The 26,903-nt window shown below is 42.6% G+C and overlaps 1 protein-coding gene across 2 annotated transcripts in view; it reads left to right on the plus strand.

Moving 5' to 3' along the window:
• Nucleotides 1-26,903, plus strand: part of PTPRB (protein tyrosine phosphatase receptor type B) — a 126,591-nt gene that overhangs the window by 91,506 nt on the left and 8,182 nt on the right. For both annotated transcript variants that reach the window (XM_070789279.1, XM_070789280.1), the window contains 12 exons: nucleotides 2,442-2,685; nucleotides 8,017-8,123; nucleotides 11,390-11,489; nucleotides 12,846-12,929; nucleotides 13,030-13,047; nucleotides 13,168-13,249; nucleotides 13,852-13,942; nucleotides 14,656-14,732; nucleotides 16,986-17,120; nucleotides 19,227-19,349; nucleotides 19,756-19,919; nucleotides 21,452-21,587. In XM_070789279.1, coding sequence (XP_070645380.1) covers nucleotides 2,442-2,685; nucleotides 8,017-8,123; nucleotides 11,390-11,489; nucleotides 12,846-12,929; nucleotides 13,030-13,047; nucleotides 13,168-13,249; nucleotides 13,852-13,942; nucleotides 14,656-14,732; nucleotides 16,986-17,120; nucleotides 19,227-19,349; nucleotides 19,756-19,919; nucleotides 21,452-21,587 — 1,361 coding nt within the window. The remainder of the gene's footprint in view (nucleotides 1-2,441; nucleotides 2,686-8,016; nucleotides 8,124-11,389; nucleotides 11,490-12,845; nucleotides 12,930-13,029; nucleotides 13,048-13,167; nucleotides 13,250-13,851; nucleotides 13,943-14,655; nucleotides 14,733-16,985; nucleotides 17,121-19,226; nucleotides 19,350-19,755; nucleotides 19,920-21,451; nucleotides 21,588-26,903) is intronic.

The raw sequence follows: 26,903 nt of genomic DNA on the forward strand, positions 1-26,903 counted from the left end.
TCATTTCACTGTATCTCTGCTGGATGCAGCGAGATGTAACAAGAAAAAGAAAACCTACTGGAAGCCTATTATTTGCAGGATTTAATTATTAAATGGGTAATAATAGCAACTATATCAACAATCACAATAACCATCATTTACTTGTTGCTGTTGCAGGCACTGTTGGAAATGCATTGCGTTTGCTGACTCATTCAGCCTTTACTACTCATTCAGTCCCATTCAGCTCCATTATTCTGCCATTAAGCAGCAACGTGCTTTGTCTGTCTTCCCCACTCCCTGTCTCAAATCCCTCTACCAATCATATACTCCCAAGCCACTCACCAATTCACAAAAATGCTCAAATGCTTGAAAGAGGGAAAAACTGAGCATGAAAAGCATCCCTCCTTTCTGTACTGAATTTTCAATATGTTTCATTATCGAGTCTACTAAATTATTCAGTGTTACCTAACTCTTATGTAACAGGCAAATTCTAGGTGATTCTTATAATAACATTCCATTCAACCAAGTAAGAGCTCTAGTGCTTATGACATCAGCATCTATCAGATCATCCTCAGAAGTTTGTATCTGGGGACACACATTTCCATATGTGTTTTTGCCACTGAGGTCCTGTGTGTTATTTCTCCACAACAGATGTTTGTGTCTGGAATGATATTAATATATCCTGCATGTCATATATTTTTCATAATTGTTTAAGATGCTGCACTGGAGTTTCTCAAGCTTCCCTGACTATTTTAACTCATTGGTGGGCAATGGGAAGGTTTAAACCTGCCATGACAAATGTTGGAGCTAAATGGTATTTGTAGTCTCGCTAGGTACTTTTAGGGCTTCTCAGTTGGCACTAGTGGTAAAGAACTTACCTGCCAATACAGGAAATGTAAGAGACATGGGTTCAATCCCTGGGTTGGGAAGATCCCCTGGAGGAGGGCATGGCAACCCACTCCAGTCTAGAGAATCCCATGAACAGAGGATCTGGGCAGGCTACAGTCCATAGGGTTGCAGAGAGTCAGACACGACTAAAGTGATTCAGCACATGTGTACTTTTGTATTTTATTTAATTGTACTAAAGCCAGTTATGCATAATTAATTCAATAATTTCAAGGCTCAGTGTTGCATCCCAGATTTCCTCACACCTAGTAGTTGGAGATAAGTAGGTGAACTGTGAAGAGATTTTAAATTTAAGTAGGCTGCAATGAAGATAGTGTTTTGCTACCTAAATATTTCAGCAGCCAAAAAAAAAAAAAAACACCCCAAAATTTAGCCTTGTGTTCTCCAGCCAGGTGGGTTTCAATGACTGATGTCCATGGAGATGGGCTGTGCTCCCCTGGTGATCTAAGATAACAAACCGGCTCACATTAATGTCATTTATAGCATATATACTCTCCTTCAAGGCAACCTTCCTTTTAACTACATCCAACAAGATGATATTTCCAAGAGCCACTCATTTTGAGCAAATTTTATCAAACAAGAATCCAGGACGCAAAGAACCCCCACCATATCACTCCTTAGAGTTCACTGTACATGGTATCCAATCTCTATAATAGTTTTCTTCCTAATTATGCTTTCCTCTGGCCAACATCAAAGTGAGTTTGCCCTGCCAAAACACACAGCAGCTGGGTGGACAGGAGATGAGTTCTGGGAAGTGTTCTGCACAAGGGCCCAGGATTGAGCCAGGATTAAATTGTACTCAAGATAACAGAGCAGGACAAGGAGTAGTTCAGACTGGGCGTGGCGCAGGAAGCATGCATGTAAGGCGACTGCTCTGGCCTCAGGCCTGATTTCTCTTATCTTTTCCCCGTTTCCCAGGTCACAGGGATTTCCTTATTCGCTCAGCTACAATGGTTATTGGCAAGTAGAGAGCTTGTTGAGTGGGTTGACTTTCACGATGGGGAGTACCCAACTTTCTGGAGTTGTGGCACGTGACCATCTGATGCATGAGCCCCCCTTTCATATATGCATATTTTATTTCCTAGAAAAATGATAATGTGCTGCTGCTCTTTAGTAGTTCAGTTGTATCTGACTGTTTTGTGACCCCATGGACTGTAGCCCACCAGGCTCCTCTGTCCATCGGATTTTTCAGGCAAGAATATTGGAGTAGGTTGCCATTTCCTCCTTCAGGGGGTCTTTCTGACCCAAGAATTGAACCTGTGTCTTCTGCATTGCAGTCATATTCTCTACCACTGAGCCACCCAGGAAGCCCCTGTGTTTGGCATATGCATATATAAAATGTTGTATATACACTATTTATGTTTAATTTTTTATTTATTTTAGAAAAAGTGAATTAGATTAATTTCCCTGGGAGAATTTCACAACACCCTTGGGGATCACAGAGTCTGCACTCCAGGAATGACTAGGGATAGTGGGTGGGGAAGGTAACCTCAGAAACTAGTTAGAAATCCCTGAAGTCACAAGTCAGTCCCTCACTGTGGGTGTTCTTCCTCTAGGCAATGATGAGCTGAAGCCAGAGCCACAGCACCCCCTGCCCTCCTACCTGGAATACAGGCACAACGCCTCCATTCGGGTGTATCAGACCGATTATTTTGCCAGCAAATGTGCCGAAAGTCCTGACAGCAACTCTAAGAGTTTCAACATTAAGCTTGGAGCAGAGATGGAGAGCCTGGGTGGAAAATGTGATCCTAATCAGCAAAAATTTTGTGACGGGCCGCTGAAGCCGCGCACGGCCTACAGGTTAGATGTATTACCATCATTTCACCAGTAGGGACGTGCTCCATCACCGGGCGCTCAGCTGTCGGGGCGTCTGATGCACATGAGTTCCTGTAGATTAATAACCTATGTTACAAGAGTGCTCTGCATTTTACTGGCTAATTTATAAAGGTTGTATTCCTGCCTCCATTCACAGGGAATGGGTAAAGAGGGCCTTTGGCCTTGTACAAAAGCTGCATTCATTATGTGAAGAATTGAAGATTCTTAATAGGTTGTTCTTTCTCCTAAAACTTCTCTAGGATGAATCAGGTGATTTATTTGCCATGTTAACACCTATGAAAATGTCCAAGTAGAAAGATTAAGTTTAGGGAGACTCAAGAAATATGAGATTTTTTTTCCCCACTTTTAGTGAGGACTGGAATTACACTTATTTATTTGCCTGCTAATAGGCATAACAAGATGGATATTCTTTTTGGTCCAGATAGAACTGTTGAAGGGAAAGGCCCCTTAATGAATGGAACCACCCTCTCCTCCCAGTAAGATGGCAGATGAAAAGGAGCAGCTAACTGGTTTGGCCTCAGGGAGTACTCCTGCAGCCAACAGGCCCTTCCAGCTGTAGGAACTAGCCGTGCCCTTCATGTACACCGTGTTCCCAGAAAGCAGAATAAGTATACACAGCATCCCAAACCTGGGTCCCCAAGAGATAGAGAACCTAGGCTGCCATTTTGGAAACAAGGCTGCAGGAATCCAGGATTAGTGCTTTTGCAGACGATGTGCCTTCCATTAGGTGTCAGCAGACCTGGTGTCCAGCCAGATGGCAGCCAATCAGATTCTCTATGGGCCAGTCTCCATTCTGGTTGGTCAGTGCCCGGTTCTTATTAACCCTTACAGGTTTTGAGTATTACCCCTGAACTCAGCAGACACCTTTCTGCCAGCTCCAAAAGGAGACAGTGACATGGCATCATACCCGAGAGCATTCTTCACCCCTCCCTTGCATCAACACAGTCAAGCCGACATCTTCCCTAAAACCGATGGCTCCCTTTGGACAGGAATTCCGCACAGATGCCTCCACCCAGGACTTACCGCAAAAGTGCTACTGCGCCCCAAGGTTGGCACCTCCAGAGTGAACACACACAAACTCACTAGCAATGTTTGCTTCAAGAAGAAGCTATATGAGCCTACCTGAAGGTGACGAGATCTCAGAGCGAAGAGAAATATAAAAGAGATCAGAAAGCCAAGATACTTTAGTTCTTATTAGATTCAAGAAATGCCTCAGCCCCTTGGTCAACTGGGCTCCGGGAAATTTGAGGAAATCTCTCGAAGGGCTCTTTTCTCTTTGTGAGTTGGAAAGCTGAGCTGTTTTTGTTTGTTTGCTTTTTGAGAGAGGAGAGAAGATGAGTGATTCCCACATTTAAGAAAGAGAAGAAGAAGCTAGAGAGAGTTCACGCATGGACCAGGGCCCCAGTTACCCAGCACACTCTTTCCTGTCCATCACAGCAGCCAAGGTCCTAGGAAGAGCCCCTGCACTCAGGTTCCAGTGTGGCCACTGCTTAGCTGTGTCACCTTGTAAACAGCATTTCAGTTCTCTGGTCCTCACTTTTCTCATCTGCAAAACATCACAGGACTATCCTGAGGAGTCATATAGATGACAGATCAAACCTAGTCATGTCCCTTCTAGATTAAGTTCCTTCAGTGGCTCCCATTCACTTCTAGGAGCAAGTGAAGATCGCAGAGTAGGGTACACAAAGCCCCAGGCTTCTCGCTCCCATCTGCCCACCAGCTTTGTCCCCCACCATTTGCTCCAAGTATTGATACACTCCACCCATTTACTACTCCTCCCTCCTCAGAGTTCCCTGAAATCTGACGTGTCTCTCTTATACCTCTGAGCCTTTACACATTCTTTTCACTCTATTTGGGAAGCTTTCCACTCTCTTGTCTGACTGATGAATTCCTTCATACACTTGAAAAGCCAGCTCAACCCACAACTAGCCCTGAGCTACCGCTGTTAACCCACACCTGGACACTGGGGCCCTCAGCTCCACTTCCAGTGAGCCCAGTCTCTGTGTCTGCGTGCTAAGTTGCTTCAGTCATGTCTGACTCTGTGCGATCCCATGGATTATAGCTGGCCAGGCTCTTCTGTCCATGGGATTTTCCAGGCAAGAATACTGGAGTGGGTTGCCATGCCATCCTCCAGGGGATATTCCCAACCCAGGGATGGAACGCACATCTCTTGCGTCTCCTGCAATGGCAGGTGGCTCAGACGGTAAAGAAATCACCTGCAATGCAGGAAATTCCTAGATTCGATTCCTGGCTTAGAAAGATCCACTGGAAAAGAGAATGGCAACCCACTCCAGTATTCTTGTCTGGAGAATCCCATGGACAGAGGAACCTAACAGGTTACAGTCCATGGGGTCGCAATGAGTTGGACACTACTGTGTGAGTAACACTTTCACCTTCTTCACTAGACTGCAAAAGCTCACAGACTAAATCATGGAGACAGACATGACATTGGTTACAAAATGATATGGGAAGTACCTGGCACAAAAGAGATGCCATTAAATGTTTATGAGCAAATAAGGGAATGAGCCAAGATGTTCTATGAAAAGTTAAACATTCTGATTATAGCTTAATCAACTCCTGCTGCATTAATGTGTTTTCTAGGATACGGCTTTTCTCTCTCTGTATTTAGTTCACTCCTGTGAAAAGCATACCAGGCAGATAATACCTGATATGAGCATGGAGAACCATATGCCAAGCAGCCACCTGTGTGGTAGCTGCTGAACCCAGGCTCCGTGCAGGCAGAATTATGCCTGTCTCACAATGATAATCACCATAGTGACCCTCAGTGCTATCAGGCATCTTTTTCCCAGGGAGACTAGGTAGACAGGAAGGAACACGGAAAAAGAAAAATTAGGATTGCCAAGAAATGGAAAATGCTAGGTTTAGCTGATATGCAAGTTTATTATACCAACAAATATTTAACGTCTTCCTGTTCATTGTTGGGTTCCTGTTATCCGGGTATATAATAGTGTTGTTCCATATGGGAAGAGAATGGGTAGATCATGATGGGCGAGAAACAGCGCAGAGGTTGGGGAAGTGCTGATCTGGCTTTGTTTTCTATTCTAAATAGAATAGCAATGTGACCACGATCAGATAATCTGCTTCTGTTGACCTCATTTTCCTCAAACGAAGGAAATTGAACCACATGATCTATAGCTTTGTAGAATTCTGATTCTGGACATATTTAAAGTTGAAAAACTTACCATTACATATCAGTTCATTAAAATAATCTTATATGCATATAGAGAAGACCTGTCTATAAAATATAGCAGAAATGTTGAAGGACCTAAGAGGGCTGTAGGTAAATAAATGCTCTGAAGGTCCAAAAGTCTTCTTGAAGGAGGTATCATTTTGGCTGGCTACTGAAAAGTAGGGAAGGGTTTGCAAACGTGGATATAGGGGCAAAAGGAGATTCACGGTTCAGGAAACAGTCATAGTGCAGAGGCAGAAATACACAAATTGCTTAGAGAAGAACAAACCCAAATAATCCAGTTTCAAAGTGAGGGTCATATCAAGGGGTAGTAAGGAAGACAAAAATGAGAAGATAGGATGGGACAGGATTCCAGATGCGTGCTAAGTGCTGGGCTGGGGAATGTGGTTGTGACATCCATTACTGGAAGGGTTCTAAGGGCAGAGTTCCTGTTGATAGCCTAATTTTAAGCCAAGCCTACAGTAACTGCAAGAGCTGTAGTAAATGCAATGAGCTCTTGCATTATCTCCTTCCTGGGTTCCTAAAGGCCCTAATTCATCTGGACCCATTCTGTGTTTTGCATTTGCACCTTTGAATCTTAGAATTCCAGAGCAGAACCTGTCAAGGTTGTTACAGCCCCAGTGCTTTTATTTTCACAGATGAGAAAACTGAATCATAAAGAACTTTAGGAACCATTCATCTAATCAGCGATAGTGAGAACTAGACCTCAGACTCTCTGTTTCCCAGCCCAGGCCCTTTTACAGCCCTCCAACAGAAGTCACTGCTGTTAAACCACAATTAAGCCAAGAGAAAGAGATCTGGACTGCTGCTGCTGCTAAGTCGCTTCAGTCGTGTCCGACTCTGTGCAACCCCATAGATGGCAGCCCACCAGGCTCCGCCGTCCCTGGGCTAGGAGTCAGAAAATCCTGAGTTTGGTTATCTTTCACCAGCTTTCTTTACAGTCTTGAGTGAGAAATGCAGTCTTCCCAAGCTTCAGGTTCCAAATCCCTGAAGTAGTATCATAAGTTTCTGATACTGGAGAGGTTAGAGATGGTCAAATAGAATCATGTCTGTAAAAGTTCTTCACACTTACAAATCACCATACAAATAAAAGAAACTCTTTTCATTGGAGAGACTCTTTTCGATGTCCAAAGCTACGATACACTAGCAACGCCCACCAGCTCCTTCCCTTCCATGTAGTACGTGTTGACTGCTTGTTACTCTCCGGGGACATTGCATAATACCTCCACCAATAGTCTGTTATTCCTGGAAGTACCACTTTTGGCTTGGAAGGTGTCTTTTAGACGTGGAAATTATAGACGAGGTTGATCAATATAATCTTGATGATATTGAGGAGATTATACTTAGACCTAGACATGAGTTAGAAGGAGAGGGGAAAAGGTCAGAACAGTTTGTCCTGGCTGGCTAATGCTGGTAATAATAATGCTTCAGCATTATTACAGGATGTGCCCAGATATTTCTGGGTTAGGCAAATCTAGATTTCTTTTTTAAGGAAAAAAAAGAGATATTCATTCATTCTCATATGATTTAAATTAACCCTAGAAAAAGTTTCCCCCTATAAACCAATCCTGTTACTCTCAGTAAACCTACAGTCTGGAAAACTTCAGGTTAGAATGGGCTCAAGAGGTTGCTCAAGCCAATCTTTAACTTAGTGCCAGGCTGCTATCCTGCAGATCCCCTGAGAGCTGGTTCTCCAGTCTCTGCTTAAACCCCCTCAGTGACTGGGAGCTCACTACCTATGTGGCAGCTCATACTCTAGATGTTAGAAAGTGATTTTTTGTTCCCATGCTGCCCTATGACTTCAGCCTACTAAGCTCAGTTCTGTATTCAAGAATGTAAACCTTGAGATGATAGGGATTATTCTTTGCAGTATATCTGGCTTCTGGACAGAGGAGGCTCAATTAATATCTGATGAATGATGCGTGAAGGTACAAAGCCAGGGCCTTCTGATTTCATAATTCATACCCTCTCCTACATGCATATCAACCAGATGACCACCCTGTTTCTCCTTGAAAACATTCTCCAGTCAGCCCTACTGTGGTCAGTCACTAATTTGTACTTAAACAAATTGGTTTTCTTTTCAGAATCAGCATTCGGGCTTTCACCCAGCTATTTGATGAGGACCTGAAGGAATTCACAAAACCACTCTATTCAGACACATTTTTCTCTTTGCCCATCACCACTGAGTCAGGTAAGGCTAACCTTTTCATCCATCTGACATAGTCTGCCAACCACCACATCACCTACAAGAGCCTCTAGTAAGAGGCTAGACCTCAGACTCCCTGCTTCCCAACCCAGAAGAGATCGGGGGACTTGGCTGATGGTGGGAGGATCATTTATTTTTCCTTGGAATGTAATCTTTATATGATCATGATTTGATGTAGATTAGAGAAATTATACAACTTCTGTAGCAGAGTGGACTGAAAGGAGTTATCTTGTCAAGAAGGTAGAAAGAGGTACCAGATTTTTTTATCTATTAAAAATGGATTTTTTAAAAAAATAGTGGATGAAGAACATTCAGATCAAGAGTTGACACAGGCCAAAACAGAAGTGGGTATAAAAAGCTTTCAAGTTGTAAATGGGAATGTGTATATGAAATATATACATAGAAATGCATAGGAAAAAAAAAAGACTAGAAGGAACTTTTTTCCTTTTGTTTATTATATGTTGCTTTTACATGATAAAAAAAATGTTAACTTGGCTTTACATAAATTTCTGAAAGAAACTTTTCTAAACTGTGTTGGAAGGAAAGCCTTAATAACGTTGTTTTTTAGTTGCTAAGCTGTATCCAACTCTTTTGTGATCTCATGGACAATAGCCCACCAGGCTCATCTGTCCATGGAATATCCCAGACAAGAATACTGGACTGGGTTGTCATTTCCTTCTCCAGGGGATCTTCCCGAACCAGGAATCGAACCTGTATCTCCTGCATTAGCAGGTGGATTCTTTACTAGGTAGCCACCAGGGAAGCCCCTGAATAATAATAGTAGCTAATATTGACTCTTTGTCCTCTCTGCGGAGCTGCAGTTTTAAGCATTGTGCTTAGAATAATTTATCTAATCCTCACTAAGGCCTTTTGTGGTAGATACTATTACCATCCCCCATTTTAAAGGTGAGGGTTTGAGATACCAAGAGTTTATGTAACTTGCCCAAGATAGCAGAGCTGGGTTCTAGCACTTTCTGCCTGACCTCTTAACTTCTGCACTGCACTGATTTGGAATAGTTCCAACATGCTGAGAATAGATTTATTTTTTAGCACATTGTTCTTTGGTACCATTATCTGTCCAGCCTTTCCCTGTACCCAGCCTTTCACAGTGCTTGGTCTCAGGAAGTTCTTCTTTAGAGCTAAAACAGTCTCTCATGCTGCATGACAAAAGATGACTCAGCTTCACAAACACTCCCATCTATTTATGCCAAATATAGGATAATCTCCCACTTTTCAGACCAAAAAGGAATCAGAACACAGTTAAGAAGATTTAGATGTGTTTGCTTACAAGTTAATGTTAAGTATGGGATTTGTAAACATTATTCTTCCCTATTTAAATTATTGTTATACAGCAAAAATTGAACATAGTCCAGTAAAGAAACGTAGTAAACATATATCCAAAAAAAGGAATATTAACCACTTTAAAAGAAAGATGATTATGTTGGTTTGTTAAATCTTGAAAATCAACATTGAATAAACAAATTCAAGTGCTTAAAGTGCACTTCAAAAATGAATTACTGCATAGAACTAAATGTAAGAGCTAAAATGATCCAGCTTTTAAAAGAAAACATAGGAGGAAGTTTTTGTGACCTTGAGTTAGGAAATGGTTTCTTAGCTATGACACCAAAAGCACAAGCAACCACAACAAAACAGATAAATGAGACCTAATTAAAATTAAAAACTCCTGAGCTTCAAAGGACACCATAAAGTGAAACAAGATAACCCACAGAATGGGAGAAACTATTAGCAAATCTTGTATCTGATAAAGGTTAAGTATCCGGAATATATAGAACACTCACCACTCAATAATAAAAAGACAAACAACCCAATTTAAAAATGGACAAAGGGTCCAAATAGACATTTTGCCAAAAAAGATACACATAAGTCCAATAAGCTCATGGAAAGATGCTCATCATTAGACATTATCATAACTACAATAATATACCACTTCACACCCACTAGAATGACTATCATCAAAAAGATAATAACAAGTGTTAGCAAGGATATGAAGAAATCTGAACCCTTATACATCGTTTGTAGAATGTAAAATGATGTAGTTTTTATGGAAAACATTTTGCAGTTTCTCAAAATGTTACACCTTGCTCAGCAATTCCACTCTTTAGTATATACCCATGAAAAACGAAAACAAAAACTTGTATATGGAGATTCATAGCAGCATTATTTAAAATAACCAAAAAAATAGAAATACCCCAAATGTTCATCAATGGCTGAATAGCTAAAAAAATATAGAATGTTATTCAGCATAAAAAGGAATGAAATACTGACACATGCCACAACATGGATGAACCTTGAAAACATGCTAAGTGAAAGAAGCCAATTACAAAAAAGCATATGTTTATTGCTCAATTTATACGAAATGTCCAGAAAAGGCAAATCTATGAAGACAAAGTAGGTTAGTGGTTGCCAGGGTCTAGAGAGAGGGAATGGAGAATGACTGCTAACGGGCATGGGGCTTCTCTTGGGGGTGATAAAAATGTTACAAAATTGAATGTAAAATAATTGAATTGTACAGTTTAAATTGGTGAATAGTATGGAATGTGAATTACATTTCAAAAAACTGTTTTTAAAATGGGCTACCTTCTTATAAACTCCTAGTGACAATATCAGATCATTTAATAAACCTGGAATTTCATTAAAATAATTGAGCAATTCACTGGATTTGCTAATGTCCCAGATGCTGTGTAACAAATGAAATAGCATATTAACCTTGATGGCAAACTCCTGGCCTTTACCTCAAATGCCCCAAGCTGTGCATACAAGCACAAATGAAGTCCCAATTAATGTATAAGCTGAACATCATTAATTTCAAAAGTATAATGACCAACCCACCATTACATAGTAGTAGCTCATGTTTCATCTTTTCAGCTGTATACTCCTAAGCTTTAGATAGTAAAAGCCTTGGGCTTCCCTGGTGGCTCAGTGGTAAAGAATCTATCTGACAATGCAGGAGACGCGGGTTTGATCCCTGGGTCAGAAAGATACCATGGAGACAACCCACTCCAGTATTCTTGCCTGGGAAATTGCATGGACAGAGGAGCCTGATGGGTTACAGTCCACGGGAAGTTGGATACAACTTAGTGACTAAATGACAGTAAATGCCTTACTGTGGGCATCATTTGAATTCTTCTATAATAACATCACTAGGGAGACGGGTTCCCCCAGCTGTCTTATTGGTTTTTTAACACTAATTTTCCCACCTGGGTTTCTTGTTGCCCTCTGGATCATTGTAGAGCCTCTGTTTGGAGTTATTGAAGGTGTGAGTGCTGGTCTGTTCTTAATTGGCATGCTCGTCGCTGTTGTTGCCTTATTCATCTGCAGACGGAAAGTCAGGTGAGTACCAAGTTCCCTTTGGTAATTGGATTCAGAATTTTAAAGATGCAACTGAAAATGCTCTTTCTCCTGAAAAGTAAGAAGGGAGAAATCATTTAATTTCTCCAGGTTAAGTCACTTTGTTTCTTAAGAAAAACAAGAAGTGAAGTGAAGTGAAGTTGCTCAGTCGTGTCCGACTCTTTGCGACCCCATGGGCTGTAGCCTACAATGCTCCTCCGTCCATGGGATTATCCAGGCAAGAGTACTGGAGTGGGTTGCCATTTCCTTCTCCAGAGGATCTTCCCAACCCAGGGATCAAACCTGGGTCTCCCGCATTATAGACAGATGCCTTACCATCTGAGCCACCAGGGAAGTCCAAGAAAAACAAGAGTCAAACCCTAAAACCATGACTCACTTTTTTGCATACCATTGCTGAATCTTATCCTTACCAAAGGAATGAGGGGCCATCTGTATCCTCATTTGAATGTGAAATGGCTCCTTTGGCACGGGGTGGGGGTGGGGGGTGGGGGGGAATGTGTATGTGTTCAGTCACCTTGTGAAGACAGAGATGTCTATGAATTATGTTTCCAAATGCTTTTCTGAACTATTCTGAAAAGTATGGGTGCCATCTCAGTTTTGTGGTTCCTATCCGCCATGCTAAGCTAAGAAGGGAGCAAAAAGAACTAAACATATGTGGCCCCAGTGCCAAGCCCTCTTTCCTTAGGGAATTTCTTCTCTTTGGCACATTGTCCTCTCTTTTGCAGTCATGTCTTGCATCTAAGGTTTACTGTGTGTGTGTGTGTGTGTGTGTGTGTGTGTGTGTGTGTGTCTTTTTTTTTTTTTTTTTTTTTAAGGAAAGCTTTATTGAGAGTGTGGGAAGTGATTATGACCTGTAGCCAAAAAGAGAAGACACATCTTCAGCTATTGCAAAGATCTGTTTCTGAGTGGGGAAAATCTGTTTCTTTATGTTCTTCCTCTCTGTTCCCTCCCTCAAAGGGATGTTGGCTGAGTGTAAAATATACATGTACTGAAAAATCCATATTTGTACAAACATGCACACCCTTACCATAAGTGGAAAAATCTGGGCTTCCCTGATGGCTCAGTGGGTAAAGAATCCACTTGCAAGGCAGGAGATGCAGGAGACTTGGGTTCAATCCCTGGGTTGGGAAGATCCCCTGGATAAGGGGATGGCAATCCACTCCAGTATTCTCACCTGAAAAATTCCATGGACAGAGGAGCCTGGCAGGCTACAGTCCACAGGGTTGCAAAGAGTTGGACACAACTAAGCGACTAAGCAAGCCCAGCCTTACCATAGACGGAGAAATCTGTTTAAATTATTTCATAATTAAATTATCAGTCTTCTCCCTTGTGTTTCAGCCATGGTCGAGAAAGGCCCTCTGCCCGTCTGAGCATTCGTCGGGATCGACCACTGTCAGTCCACTTGAACTTGGGCCAAAAAGGGTGAGCACATTTTCCTTCACTTTATTTATTGAAAGAAGAGTTGATTGTCTTACATGAAATTTGCTAACAAGATCTTTCTACTTTTGGCTTCTCTTCACAGTAACCGGAAAACTTCTTGGTAAGAAAGAGCTCATTAATTACTATATTGTCTGATTTTGAAATATAACTGGGGCTGGATAAGGCATTTTCCCTGTTCTTCAGTAATTTTCTTCTCTTTCTGTTGTGTTTTTAACCATAGCCCAATAAAAGTAAATCAGTTTGAAGGGCACTTCATGAAGCTGCAGGCTGACTCCAACTATCTTCTATCCAAGGAATATGAGGTACAACTCAGATGCAATGATGTTTTAGCGTCCCTGGTTCTTAGCAGAATTTCCCTTCAGCCCTCACTATGGAATCACATCCCAGTTGGGCTCAGGAGTTAGAATGGCACTTAGGGTCTCACTGAGTGTTCTTTCATGCCCGAATCCATTCCCTGCACAATATACCACCTAGTCTCAGAAGCCAGTTTGATCTCCAGAATAACCAACAAAGTGCTACCCAGATCGGGTGGTAAGAAAGAATTAACAGACTTCAAATGCAAACTGATGCTGTCAGTTAGTTAACCTGGCCTTTTGCTTGCTTGGGAGATAATGTGGTTGGGTAAAAAGTGCCCAGGCTTTGGATTCAGTTCCCAGCTTTGCAACCTGTGTGACCCGAGGCAAATGAATTATCCTGTCTGAGCCTCCTCTGTAAAATGGAGATGAGACTACCTCCTCCAGGGCTGTTGTGGGGATGACAGCCGATGCCCCTGGTCGAATAGGAGACATCCCACAAATGCAGCTAGTGTAACATATTGTTATGTTATTATGTATCTCAAGGACTGTCCAGTTTGCCATATTCTGTTTCACATTATTCACATGCAAACTTATTTTTGACCTAACAGGATTTAAAAGACGTGGGTCGAAACCAATCATGTGACATTGCACTCTTGCCAGAGAACAGAGGGAAAAATCGATACAACAATATATTGCCCTGTAAGTTGTGTGTTGAAATCTGTAATACCGCCTTCCTCTCGCCATTTCTTTCCTTTTCTGTGATTAAAAATGGGGCTAAAGCAACTTGGTATAGCTAGATATGGAAGACCTGAAGTTCTAAATGTCTTTAAAAACAAATGACTTGGACGTTACTGTACTTCTTTCCAGAGGGTAACCAGCTGAAATTCTGGCTGGGAGAGAGAGACCTCTCATGCTGTTGACATTTCATCACGTGGTCCTGATGCTTCTTCTTGGAGGGTTAAGAGCTGTAACAGGGTTAACAGTAAGGGTCAACCTGGGTTTACTTAAAGTCTCTAGTTAGCAATTATTTCATATATAAAGATATATATTACATATATTATTCTTATTATCCTTACCCAATTGGGTGAAGCAATTGAAGGTAGCTTTTCTGAACTGCATTCGTTACAACAATGAAAAGGAGCTGGCCACTCCATCAGACAAATGTTGTTAGTGTTACAGAGGGAAGCACAGATGGACTTAGAAGAGCATTTGGCTCGTTTGCTTGGATGTTTCTGGGCTACTTGTGCAACTCTGTGTGAGCTTCACCTGCAAAATGGAGCTGAGACTGTCTCCCATGTGGGGTTGTGGTGGGGGTCAGAGCTAGCACACGTCAAATGCAAAGCGTTCTATAAACAGTAGAAAAATCACCCCATGGCTCACTGATACATCTTTCTCAATAAACTTCCTTCCAGATGATTCCTCTCGAGTGAAGCTGTCCAACGTGGACGATGACCCGTGCTCTGACTACATCAATGCCAGCTACATCCCTGTAAGTGAACCCGGGACCATAGCAACTGGGATGAGGCTTTGACAGCGGTTATGCTGGAAACACCTCTTCTCCAACACACTCCCACTGCTCTCAGGTCTGGAAACATGGACATTTTAGAAGAAACAAAAAAAAAGGCCATGTCTGATTGCCATAAAATGCAGGCTGTCCTAGTCAATCGCTGCTAAGGCCCAGCTTTCACAATGGCTATAGTCACGTAGGATAATGGGCCCAGGAGGCATTTTCAAAGGTCATTTCCTCTCTGCAGCCCTTAGTCAAGATTAGAGCTCCCTAAGGAAGCTGAATCTCCACAGCTGAGGCGGCCTAGCTAGGGAAGCCAATTCAAAGTTATTTGGATTTCTGAAAACCACAGACACAACTCAAAGGTTGTGTCACACCTCTGGGCTCAGATTCTGGCTAGCAATTCACCAGCTTCCTACAGCACCTCCAGTGGAAAAGCTTCAGGTCAGGTAGACCCGTTTGAATCCCATCTGTGCCCTTTGCTGACTCTGGGATCTTGGGCAAGTTCTGTCAATCCTTTGGACCTTCATTTCCTTTTCCAAAAAATATAAGGATAATATTTACCTTAAATAATCCTCCATTCACTCCATAAACACTATATGTGTGGATGCTAAGTCTCTTCACTCGTGTCAGACTCTATGCGACCCTATGGGCTGTAGCTCATCAGGCTCCTCTGTCCATGGATTCTCCAGGCAAGAATACTGGAGTGGCTTGCCATGGCTTCCTGTGACTCCTGCATTGCAGGTGGATTCTTCACTGCTGAGCCACCGGGGAAGCCCTAAACACTATATAATGAAGTGCTAACTGTAAGTTGGACATTGTGCTTTGTACAGAGAGAGGGTCCGATGGAGTCCTGACCCCCTGGGAACTCTCAGCAGAGTTGGGACATCAGAAAATGACAAGGTGATGCCCTTGACAGGATAGAGCGGTTCTTCACCAACATTAACGCACACCTGCATCATCTGCAGGTCTTGTTAAAATCCAGCTTCTGATTGGGGCTTCTCTGGCAGCCCAGTGGTTAAGATTCTGCATTCCACTGCAGGAGGAGTGGGTTTGATCTCTGGTTGGGGAACTAAGTTCCCACATGCCAGAAGAAAAAAAAATGCAGCTTCTAATTCAGCAGGACTGGGTGGAACCTGACATTCTGAATCTCTAACAAGCTGCCTCATGACCCCCTGCTGCTGGTCTGAGGATCCCTCTCTGAGTAGCAAGAGGCTAGAGGTTGCCACAGGAGCTTCTGGGAAAACATTCTCCAGCAGAGATGAAGATAAAGGAAAGTTCAGCAGAGCAGGCAACATGCTGAGACTTGGAGGATAAAGAAGGATTCGCCAGAAGAGAGGCTGTGTTTGGGTCGGCGGGGTGGGGGTGGGGGTAGCAGAGGTGACAGAGCAGAGGCCCGGAAGAATGACAAGAGGAGAAAGAGCTTCAGCTGGGATCTGCAAGTAATACTGTAGTGTTGCTAGAATGCAGGATATGTGGGCGAAAATATCCTAGCTCATAGAGCTATGGTTACGATTCAGTAAGATGTGTGAAAATCCTGACCCACAGCTTGTTATGGGTTTCCCTTGTAGCTCAGTTGGTAAAGAATCTGCCTGCGAGGCAGGAGACCTGGGTTCGATTCCTGTGTTGGGAAGATCCTCTGGAGAAGGAAATGGCAATCCATTCTAGTATTCTCGCCTGGGGAATCCCATGGATAGAGGGGCCTGGCAGGCTATAGTCCATGGGATCACAAAGAGTCAGACATGACTTAGCGACTAAACCACCACCAGAGCTTGTGATAGAGTAGATGCTCAATAAACAGTGGGTTCTCTTCTCTTCTCTTCAGTTTCCCTTGCATAGTATCTCTTACCAACATCCCAAAGCCAAGCATCCAAAATAAGTAAAACTGTTTGTTGAAGGGCAAGAGCTCAGCAACGTCAGTTCCTCAGACAATCCACATTGTGTATACACACACATAACTGAGGGTGAAGTGTTTTCTAAATGATGGCCCAGGTCCTCCACTGCCTTTAAGAATAAACCCAACCTAATAAAAAAGACCTTGGCTCTTCACAATAGGTCAGTGTTCCGGCCTTTGTCCTTCCTGCTCCCAAGCCTTGCCATGCGTTAGTATCTCTTTTTCAAATCAGGGACCTGGCAAAGACTTACATCTCACCTAATCTACAGAGCTAACCCCTTTGTTTAGAGTTCTGAAGAGGCCCATTGTTTCTGAGTCCCCACATTGTAAATTCATTGCAGGGTAACAACTTCAGGAGAGAATACATCGCAACTCAGGGACCTCTTCCCGGCACCAAGGATGACTTCTGGAAAATGGCGTGGGAACAGAATGTTCACAACATCGTCATGGTGACCCAGTGTGTGGAGAAGGGCCGAGTGAGTACACGGTCTTCCTGTCATACTAACCTTGCTTCCCACCCCTTGGATGGAGTTTGACTCCCCGCCCCATAGAAATGAAACCCCATAGGGACTTTCCTGGCTGTCCAGTGGTTAAGACCACACCTTCCAATGTAGGAAAATCTCCGGTCAGGAAGCTAAATTCCCACATACCAAACAGCCAAAAACCCAAAACATATAACAGAAGCTATATTGTGACAAATTCAATAAAGACTTTAAAAATGGTCCTCATCAAAAAAAAAAAAATCTTGAAAGAAACCCCATGAAAACAAAGTAGGGATCATACAAGAACACTGTTAGTGAATTAAAGCCACCCAGTTATAAAAAGCTCTATAGTAAACCCAGGTGATGCTGTGTTCAGATGCTGAGTCTGAAGTTTCAAAGATGTTTCCACTGAACAAGTGGGATTATCAGAAGTGTCCAGGACACAGAAGGATTACCTAGCCTCTTGTCAGCACCATCCTCTGTTGTATGGGGAGAAGAGGTATGTTGGCAGAGTCACTGGCTCTACCCCTAGGAGTACGTCAAGGCTGTATATTGTCACCCTGCTTATTTAACTTATATGCAAAGTACATCATGAGAAATGCTGGGCTGGAAGAAGCACAAGCTGGAATCAAGATTGCTGGGAGAAACATCAATAACCTCAGATATGCAGATGACACCACCTTTATGGCAGAAAGTGAAGAGAAACTAAAAAGCCTCTTGATGAAGGTGAAAGAGGAGAGTGAAAAAATTGGCTTAAAACTCAACATTCAGAAAACGAAGATCGTGGCATCTGGTCCCATCACTTCATGGGAAATAGATGGGGAAATAGTGGAAACAGTATCAGACTTTATTTTTGGGGCTCCAAAATCACTGCAGATGGTGACTACAGCCATGAAATTAAAAGACGCTTACTCCTTGGAAGAACAGTTATGACCAATCTAGATAGCATATTCAAAAGCAGAGACATTACTTTGCCAACAAAGGTCCATCTAGTCAAGGCTATGGTTTTTCCAGTGGTCATGTATAGATGTGAGAGTTGGACTGTGAAGAAGGCTGAGTGCCAAAGAATTGATGCTTTTGAACTGTGGTGTTGGAGAAGACTCTTGAGAGTCCGTTGGACTGCAAGGAGATCCAACCAGTCCATTCTGAAGGAGATCAGCCCTGGGATTTCTTTGGAGGAAATGATGCTGAAGCTGAAACTCCAGTACTTTGGCCACCTCATGCGAAGAGTTGACTCATTGGAAAAGACTCTGATGCTGGGAGGGATTGGGGGCAGAAGGGGACGACAGAGGATGAGATGGCTGGATGGCATCACTGACTCAATGGACGTGAGTTTGAGTGATCTCCGGGAGTTGGTGACAGACAGGGAGGCCTGGCGTGCTGCGATTCATGGGGTCGCAGAGAGTCGGACACGACTGAGCGACTGAACTGAACTGAACTGAAGGAGTAGTGAATTTTAGGCTGTGTCTGCAGACACAAAATAAAATAGTTATCTGAGTAAATGGTTTATATGGTTATGTTGATGGTTAAAAAGAAAGATTACGTGAAGTGCCCAGTGTCTGTGCTCAACAATTATACATGTTCACAATACTCTTTCTCCTGTCTTCACCTGTGAATGTGATTTTAGCTAAATGTTCTGACTTTTCAAAGATCACCTGGACCATGGCATTGAATCCAGGTTGAAACAACATAAAAACATGGACACAAAAAGGTCAGGGAGACAGTGCCTTCATCTTCCCAGCTAGATCTTTCTTCAGAAAACAAAACAAAGCAAAAACAAACAGTAAAAGAGCACAAGAAATTGTAAGACGTGGTTTATGTGTCCATGAAATTGAAAGGTTGAGAAAATCAACAAAAACTGAAGCCCCAGAACATGAACCTGAAAGGGAAACGAATCTAAAGGTGGGGGATTTGCCCCTTGATGATGTCTCTCCCTCACTGGGAGCCCATGAGCAGATGAAGGCAAAGCAAATGGTCAAATTGCTTTAGCAGCTGACCCTGGATTCCAACTCAGGAAGACATTTCCAGGAGGGAAAGTTCAGGTTCATGGTAGAAGCGTGTTTCCAGACTCACTTTTTTTTTCTGCCTGTCTTCCTCTAGGTAAAGTGTGACCATTATTGGCCAGCGGACCAAGATTCCCTCTACTATGGGGACCTCATTCTGCAGATGCTGTCGGAATCCGTGCTGCCCGAGTGGACCATCCGGGAATTTCGGATATGCAGCGTATGTTTCTTCGTTTGACTTCATTGACTAACAAAGTTGGGAAGATGAAGTGTGTGCTAAAGTCGCTTCAGTCATGTCCGACTCTGTAACCCCATAGACTGTAGCCCGCCAGGCTCCTCTGTCCATGGGTATTCTCCAGGCAAGAACACTGGAGTGGGTTGCCATGCCCTCTTCCAGGAGCTTTTCCTGACCCAGGGATCGAACCCACGTCTCTTCTGTCTCCTGAGTTGGCAGGTGGGTTCTTTACCACTAGCGCCGCGTAGGAAGATGAAGAACACCTGTGAATCCGATTTCTGCTGGTGTCCTCTCCTGTAGTTTGGCTGCTAGGAATCCCTGCCTGGGCATGGTTTTCAGGTTTGAAGGTTTGCCCTGAGCCGTTCCCCTTCTTACCCCTCTGCTCTTCCAGGAGGAACAGTTGGATGCACACAGACTCATCCGCCACTTCCACTACACGGTATGGCCAGACCACGGTGTCCCGGAGAGCACCCAGTCCCTGATCCAGTTTGTGAGAACTGTCAGGGACTACATCAACAGGACCCCCGGAGCCGGGCCTACGGTGGTGCACTGCAGGTACTCCCGCCCAGAGCCAGCAGTATGGCAGCCGGGTGTCTAGGCGTGGGGAATGGGGTAGGTGGAGGGTCTGTGTGCCCAACCAGGCTGCTTGGGCCCAGGGGGTGTTCTTACGCCCTCTTCCACCCACTGCTCCCCAACCTCACTCCTTTGCAGTCTCTTCACCTTCCATTTTTCTCGCTGGCTCTCCATCCTTCTCTCCCTCTTGCTTTTTTCCCTACTGTATCCAATGCAAAGCCCTTATGTGACCTCCAGGTCCCTCATCATTGGGCCCCATCTCACCCCTCAATCCAAGTTCCCAGAAATTCACGTCCCCCTCTAGCTGGGGAGGAGACTGCTCATGCTCATCCCTGCCTCCTACCATTCTTTCTCCTTGGAATGGCCCCCTCTCTCTCCTCCACCTGTATAAACCATAACCAGCCTTTAACATCACAGCTCTCAACTTCCCGTGGAGTAGCACTGCCATCTGTGGCAACCCACTTTCACTCTTAAATTTCTGTTCTCTCTTGACTTCTCTTGGCTTCAGCCTGTACAACCATAAAATCAACCTAACAAGCAGTCTCTCGCTCTCTTTCTCCCTGGGGAGCCTAGTGTTTAGCTAATTAATGTTTGCAGAAACACTTGGATAGCCCTCACTGAACGGCAGGAATAAACAAAGAGCAGGGAATTGCTACAGGAAGAGAAATGTCCTGTGCACTTGTTTCCTCTCAACCTGCCCAGCACCCTAGGAGCCCTGCTTTTATATGTCATCGGAACCATGATGCTTTTTATAGGAATGTGAGGCTTTCAAGAGTTTCCTGCCTTCTGAAAATGGCAGGCGTGTTCACCCAATAACACCGAAAACCTGTTTTTCTTTATCTTATAAATACCTGCATCAAAAACCCCCAGGTTATGCCATCACTTTAGGGAGCAATTTGACAATTCCTGGTGATGCTGAAGGTGTTCATACAATATAACCCAGCAGTTCTGCTTCTAGATATCAACCCTCGAGAAATCCCACACGTGTGCACGATGATGCTCACTGCAACACAATTTGTAACAGAGAAAAACTAAAAACAATCTCATTGTCTATCAGTAGGGAACGGTGGTTTATGACCTCTGTAAAAGAAATTATGTCTACATGTAACAAATGTAGACAAATCTCAAAAACAATAGTGAGTAGAAAAGTTTACATAAGAATACATAAAACTTGTTTAGTACCATTTTAGTAAAATTTGGAAACACGTTAAATGAGTATATTGTGTATAGATTTACATGAATGTGGGAAGAGTATGAAAGCATGCTTGAAAATGCTACGCAGAAAATCCTTACCCTTGATGGGTGGAGAGGTGGAGGAAGGAAGGAGAAAAGGATGGAAGTTCAGAACCCTGGGTTTCATTTCTTTGAGAGAACACATTGAGAGAAAGAAGTGTCCTATATTCTTCTCTAACTTGGAAGGGAAGGGAAAGGAAAGACTGTGCCAGAGTCACGGGATGCAGTCCAGAAAGTCCAGTTTAGTGAAAAAGGTGGTCTTTCTTCACTCTCTTTTCTAGTGCTGGTGTGGGTAGGACTGGAACCTTTATTGCATTGGATCGAATCCTCCAGCAATTAGACTCCAAAGATTCTGTGGACATTTATGGAGCTGTGCATGACCTAAGACTTCACAGGGTTCACATGGTCCAGACCGAGGTAAGAGTTCAGCTGAAGGACACAGATCACCCTGTCTGTCTCCCTCCGCCCCCAAATGTTCAGGGCTTTAATCTGATAAAGGGAAAGAACTATGACTCATTAAGAGGAGAAAGAGAATTGAATATTGATGTTTTCTAAGACTTTTTATTTTAAAAGAAATTTCAGTGACCTTGAGGATGATGTGTATTCTTATCTTTACTGAACTAGTTGTCCATCTTCTTTAGGTGGGTAGGAAGAAAGATGAATTAAAAAAAAAAAAATCAATATATGAACATGGGGGAAAACCAGCTAGTTCATCTTGAAGATCATTTTAAGATAGGCTGGTGGTTGAGCACAAGAACTTCAATTAGTGAAAAGGAAGCAAATTCTAATCTCTTCTCTCCTCCAGCCCACCCCAGCTGCACCCCATCTCTGGAGACACTAAAGAGTATACATTAATTGTGGAGGATAAATGCTTGCATTTATATAGTCCTTTGACGTTAATTGTGGAGGATAAATGCTTCCATTAATATAATCCTTTGACATTTACAAGGTATTTCTAAACATGCCATCTCATTAGATTTTCACACACACACACACATAGATAAGAGAGAATTATTTTCCATTTCCAGAATAGAGAATAAATTCAGAGGCTAAAGGACTTTGCACAGCTACAAAGTAGCTGAGCGGGGACTTAACATCTGTTCTAGAGAATCCCAAGTCCCAAGTCCTAATTCCCAAGTGCCCTGGCCCACAGCCTCAGAGTCAACACTGTGTCCCTGCACAGACCAAACCTCCGTCCCTGCATCATGGCCTTACCAGGTCCAAGTTCTCCTGCCCTTCTGTTTCCCAAGTAACTGTGCAAAATCTTTTATTAAAAAAAAAATGCCTGTGCTCAAAAAGGTGAAAAGTTCTGTGTGCTACTCTGCCCTGGCAGAGTGATGGGACACATGAAAACTGCCAGTGGCCACGCTCCACAGAATGGAGATGTCCCATAGCAAAGGTTCCCCTTGAGCTTTGTTGAGCCCACTGTTCCTAAAACCACCTTGACCCCCACATCCTCTTCTTGTGCAGAACATATTCATATCCTGCAGACCCTCATGTTATGTAACACATTTGGGAGAACACTGTCATCATTGCCTCCTATGGGCAGTGCCCACACCCAGGATCTTCTACCCCCACTGTCCTTTCATTATAATAATTATTGCACTATATTTTAAATATTTTATTATGTATTTTTTTTAAATACATGAAAGTAAGGAAAATAGTATAATGAGTTTCCATACCCAAACCCCAGTTTCTGCAGTCATCAGTATTCTTTGATCTTTTTCAATTCTTAGCCCACACACACTGTTCCCCTACCCCATGACTTATTGGACTGTTTTAAAGGAAATCCTACTTATCACATCATTTCTTCCTTAAATACTGTGTATCTTAAAACATACATATTTAATAATACATATTCTATATATTATTAATAATATATATTTTATTCCATATATGTTTTACAGTTATATATATATTTTAAGTTAAGGACTTGTTCAAAAATCATGACCACAATACAATTATCATGCCTGACAGTTTTAATCATAATCCCTTAATATCATCCAATATCTAGTCAGTGTTTAAATATCCCTAATTGTCTCAAAAATTGCTTTTTACACTTGGTTTCTATTAGAATACGAAGTCCATACATTGCATTTAGTTGAAGTCTCTTCTAAATTTCTTTTAATCTATAATAACCTTCCCTCTGATTTGTTTCCTATGCCATTTATTTGTTAAAGAAATCAGTTCATTTGTTCCATAGATTTTCCTGCATTCTAAATGTGGCTGACTGCTTTTTCATAATGTATTCTATTTTTCATAATGTAAGGTGATATAATCCTCTATTTTCCATTATTTTTGTCAGCAGTTCATTGGATCTAGAGGCTTAATTAAGTCTCAGATCCTTTTTACCATCATATGCTTCATGGGTGGTACTGAGTACTTCCTGTTGCATCACATCAGGAGGCACTTCCTGTTTGTGTCTCTTCCTTATACTGATGAAACTGACAATGACCATCCACTATAACATTTCCAATCAGCCTTTCACTTAATGGTTTGGGCAACCACTGATGACCACTGTCTAGTTCTGTTCTTTCATTAAGTGTTGTAGAATTACATCACATTATATAATAATTCTTTTCCTTCAACTTTCTGTACAAGACTACATGTTCTTAGAGGGTAGGAATTTGTTTCCTTTGCTCTAGCCTCAATATTCTTTTAAAATCTATTAAATGAACAAATATCCTACAGTCATGTTGCTAAAAAGTCAAGGCATCAATTTACAAATTTGTTTTCATTTTCAAAAACTCAGTTCAGTTCAGTTCAGTCACTCAATCATGTCCAACTCTTTGCGACCCCATGAACTGCAGCACTCCAGGCCTCCCTGTCCATCACCAACTCCTGGAGTTCACCCAAACTCATGTCCATCGAGTCGGTGATGCCATCCAGCCATCTCATCCTCTGTCGTCCCCTTCTCCTCCTGCCCCCAATCCCTTCCAACATCAGAGTCTTTTCCAATGAGTCAACTCTTCGCATCAGGTGGCCAAAGTATTGGAGTTTCAGCTTTAGCAACAGTCCTTCCAATGAACACCCAGGGCTGATCTTCAGAATGGACTGTTTGGATCTCCTTGCAGTCCAAGGGACTCTCAAGAGTCTTCTCCAACACCACAGTTCAAAAGTATCAATTCTTCAGTGCTCAACTTTCTTCACAGTCCAACTCTCACATCCATACATGACCACAGGAAAAACCATAGCCTTAACTAGACGGACCTTTGTTGGCAAAGTAATGTCTCTGCTTTTCAATATGCTATCTAGGTTGGTCATAACTTTCCTTCCAAGGAGTAAGCGTCTTTTAATTTCATGGCTACAGTCACCATCTGCAGTGATTTTGGAGCCCAAAAAAATAAAGTCTGACACTGTTTCCACTGTTTCCCCATCTATTTGCCATGAAGTGATGGGACCAGATGCCATGATCTTCGTTTTCTGAATGTTGAGCTTTAAGCCAACTTTTTCACTCTCCTCTTTCACTTTCATCAAGAGGCTTTTTAGTTCCTCTTCACTTTCTGCCATAAGGGTGATGTCATCTGAATATCTGAGGTTGTTGATATTTCTCTTGATTCCAGCTTATGCTTCTTCCAGCCCAGCATTTCTCATGATGTACTCTGCATATAAGTTAAATAAGCAGGGTGACAATATACAGCCCTGACGTACTCCTTTTCCTATTTGAAACCAGTCTGTTGTTCCATGTCCAGTTAAGCCATACTTAATTGTGATTTGGGGAGGAGGAGATCATCACATTATAAATCATCTTAAGAGGTGTTGGGGATAGAGGGCTCAGGCTCCATAGCTATTTTTAGAGGCTTCTTGGGCCATGTATCACTTCTGTACACCTGCCCAGAACTATGGAGATGCATTTTGGCAAAGAACAGGCAACCCCACCCCACTATAAATATCACTGGCTGACATCCAGGGCAGGGGCAACATAATGTACCAAAGCTTTCCCTCTTCCTCCTTGGACATAACTCCTCTTTTACCTATTATTTCCCCTTCCTCCTCCTAACCTCTCTGGGGATTCTGTGATTCTTATTCTTTAGCCTGACTTTTCAGTGTTCAAGTTCCCAAGAGTCTCTACTCAAGGCCCTACTCTTATTTCTCCCCATCTTCATTCTTCATATTTCTTCCATTCCCATGGCTTCAGGAACCACATACCTGCTCACATCTCCCAGATCTCATTCTCCTTCCCCAGCATTCAAGTACCTGCTTCATGGACAGTTCCACCAGAAAGTCTTATAGTCATCGCATCTCCAACACAAAACCAAATTCATTATTCATTTTTTTAAAAAAACAAACAACAGAAGCACTTCTGCTGTTTCTTCTTTTAGTTTCAGGTGATTGCCATTCATCTTGACCTTCACTTGTTTGCCCAGACTGGGGATCTGACTGTTCCCAGAGACACATTCAAGCAATCATTAAGCCCTGTCCATTCTACCCAGCATCTTTCTCCTTGTTCTAGACTCTCTGCCCTTGCCTGGCCCTTTATCACCTCTCAGTGAGCCTTCACAGTAGCCTGCTCATGGCTCTCCTGCCCCCAGCTTCTGCTCAAACAGCTCTTTATCACCACTGCCACCAACAAAGTGCTCTGTCACTGTGTCAGCTCCCTGCATAAAAATTATGGAAAACTCTTCATTGCTTTAAAATGATTTTCAAGTTCTTCAGAACCTGGCTCCAACTTACTTCCCCGGTTTCATGTCATAATGCCACCCACCCCCACTCTCTTAGGGTCTGCCAAAATTAAGGAAGGTTTCCCTCTCTGGTCCAGAATCAGTGATTCTTTTGATCATGTTGAATAAAGATTTCAATAAGATAGAAATTTTCTCTTTCCTTTTTTCTCTATCAAACAAAATCCCAAGCAATATCCAGACATTATCTGTCTTGCTTTAAGGCTCTGCTGAAGGTGGGCTCCTGCTACAGTCTCAGACACTCAGTCCCAATATCGCTTACTTGGACCTGAGAGTGAGGGCAGAGGGATGCAAGCCACAGCTGAGCTGCTGAGCCCGAGGGTGATGATTCCAGCCAAAGAAAAAGGACATTCTGACATCCCTTGTATTTCTTTTCTGGGTCCACAGAGAGAGTCAGCATCAACTTTATTCTGCTTTATTTGGGAGACAAAGGGGTGTGGGCTTCACAAGTTTTGATCAATATATTAAAGAGCAAAGGCCTCTAAACAGGAGACATTAGACAAGGGATTTGTGAGTGTGACCCTCCTCCTTTTAGCCTAACTTGGGGCATGTTTCCTGCCTGATTCTGAGAGAGACATTAAAATGCTCTTGTTAAGGAAAAAGAGCTGATAGTCACCATCTGTCAATGTCATCTGCTTCCCCTGAGGAGGAAACAGTGGAATGTTGTGGGACTCAGTGCACATTTGGGGGATTCTCCTGGGAGTTTCCCATGACTTATGCACCCTACCTTTTAACTACACTAGACCGCTCACAGTTTCCAGAATATATGTACACTTTTGTGTTATTTATATCATTTGGAATGTCCTATTTCTTTGCTCAAATTCTTAACAAATGTCACCTTTTCTTTCTAGATCTATATTTTCCTCCTCCAAAAGTGAACCTGATGGCTTCTTCTCATGTATGAAGCTTTATAAACAATTCTGTCTTATGTTCATCACCTTACTTGTTCACATACCTGCCCTTCTGCTAAACTGTACACTTAGAGACCATGAAAGGCTCTAAGTACAATCCTATAAATATTATCTCATACTACAGATATTGGTGAAATTGAATG

This window comes from Bos indicus, chromosome 5 (assembly GCF_029378745.1).
Source record: "Bos indicus isolate NIAB-ARS_2022 breed Sahiwal x Tharparkar chromosome 5, NIAB-ARS_B.indTharparkar_mat_pri_1.0, whole genome shotgun sequence".
Lineage (NCBI taxonomy): Eukaryota > Metazoa > Chordata > Mammalia > Artiodactyla > Bovidae > Bos > Bos indicus.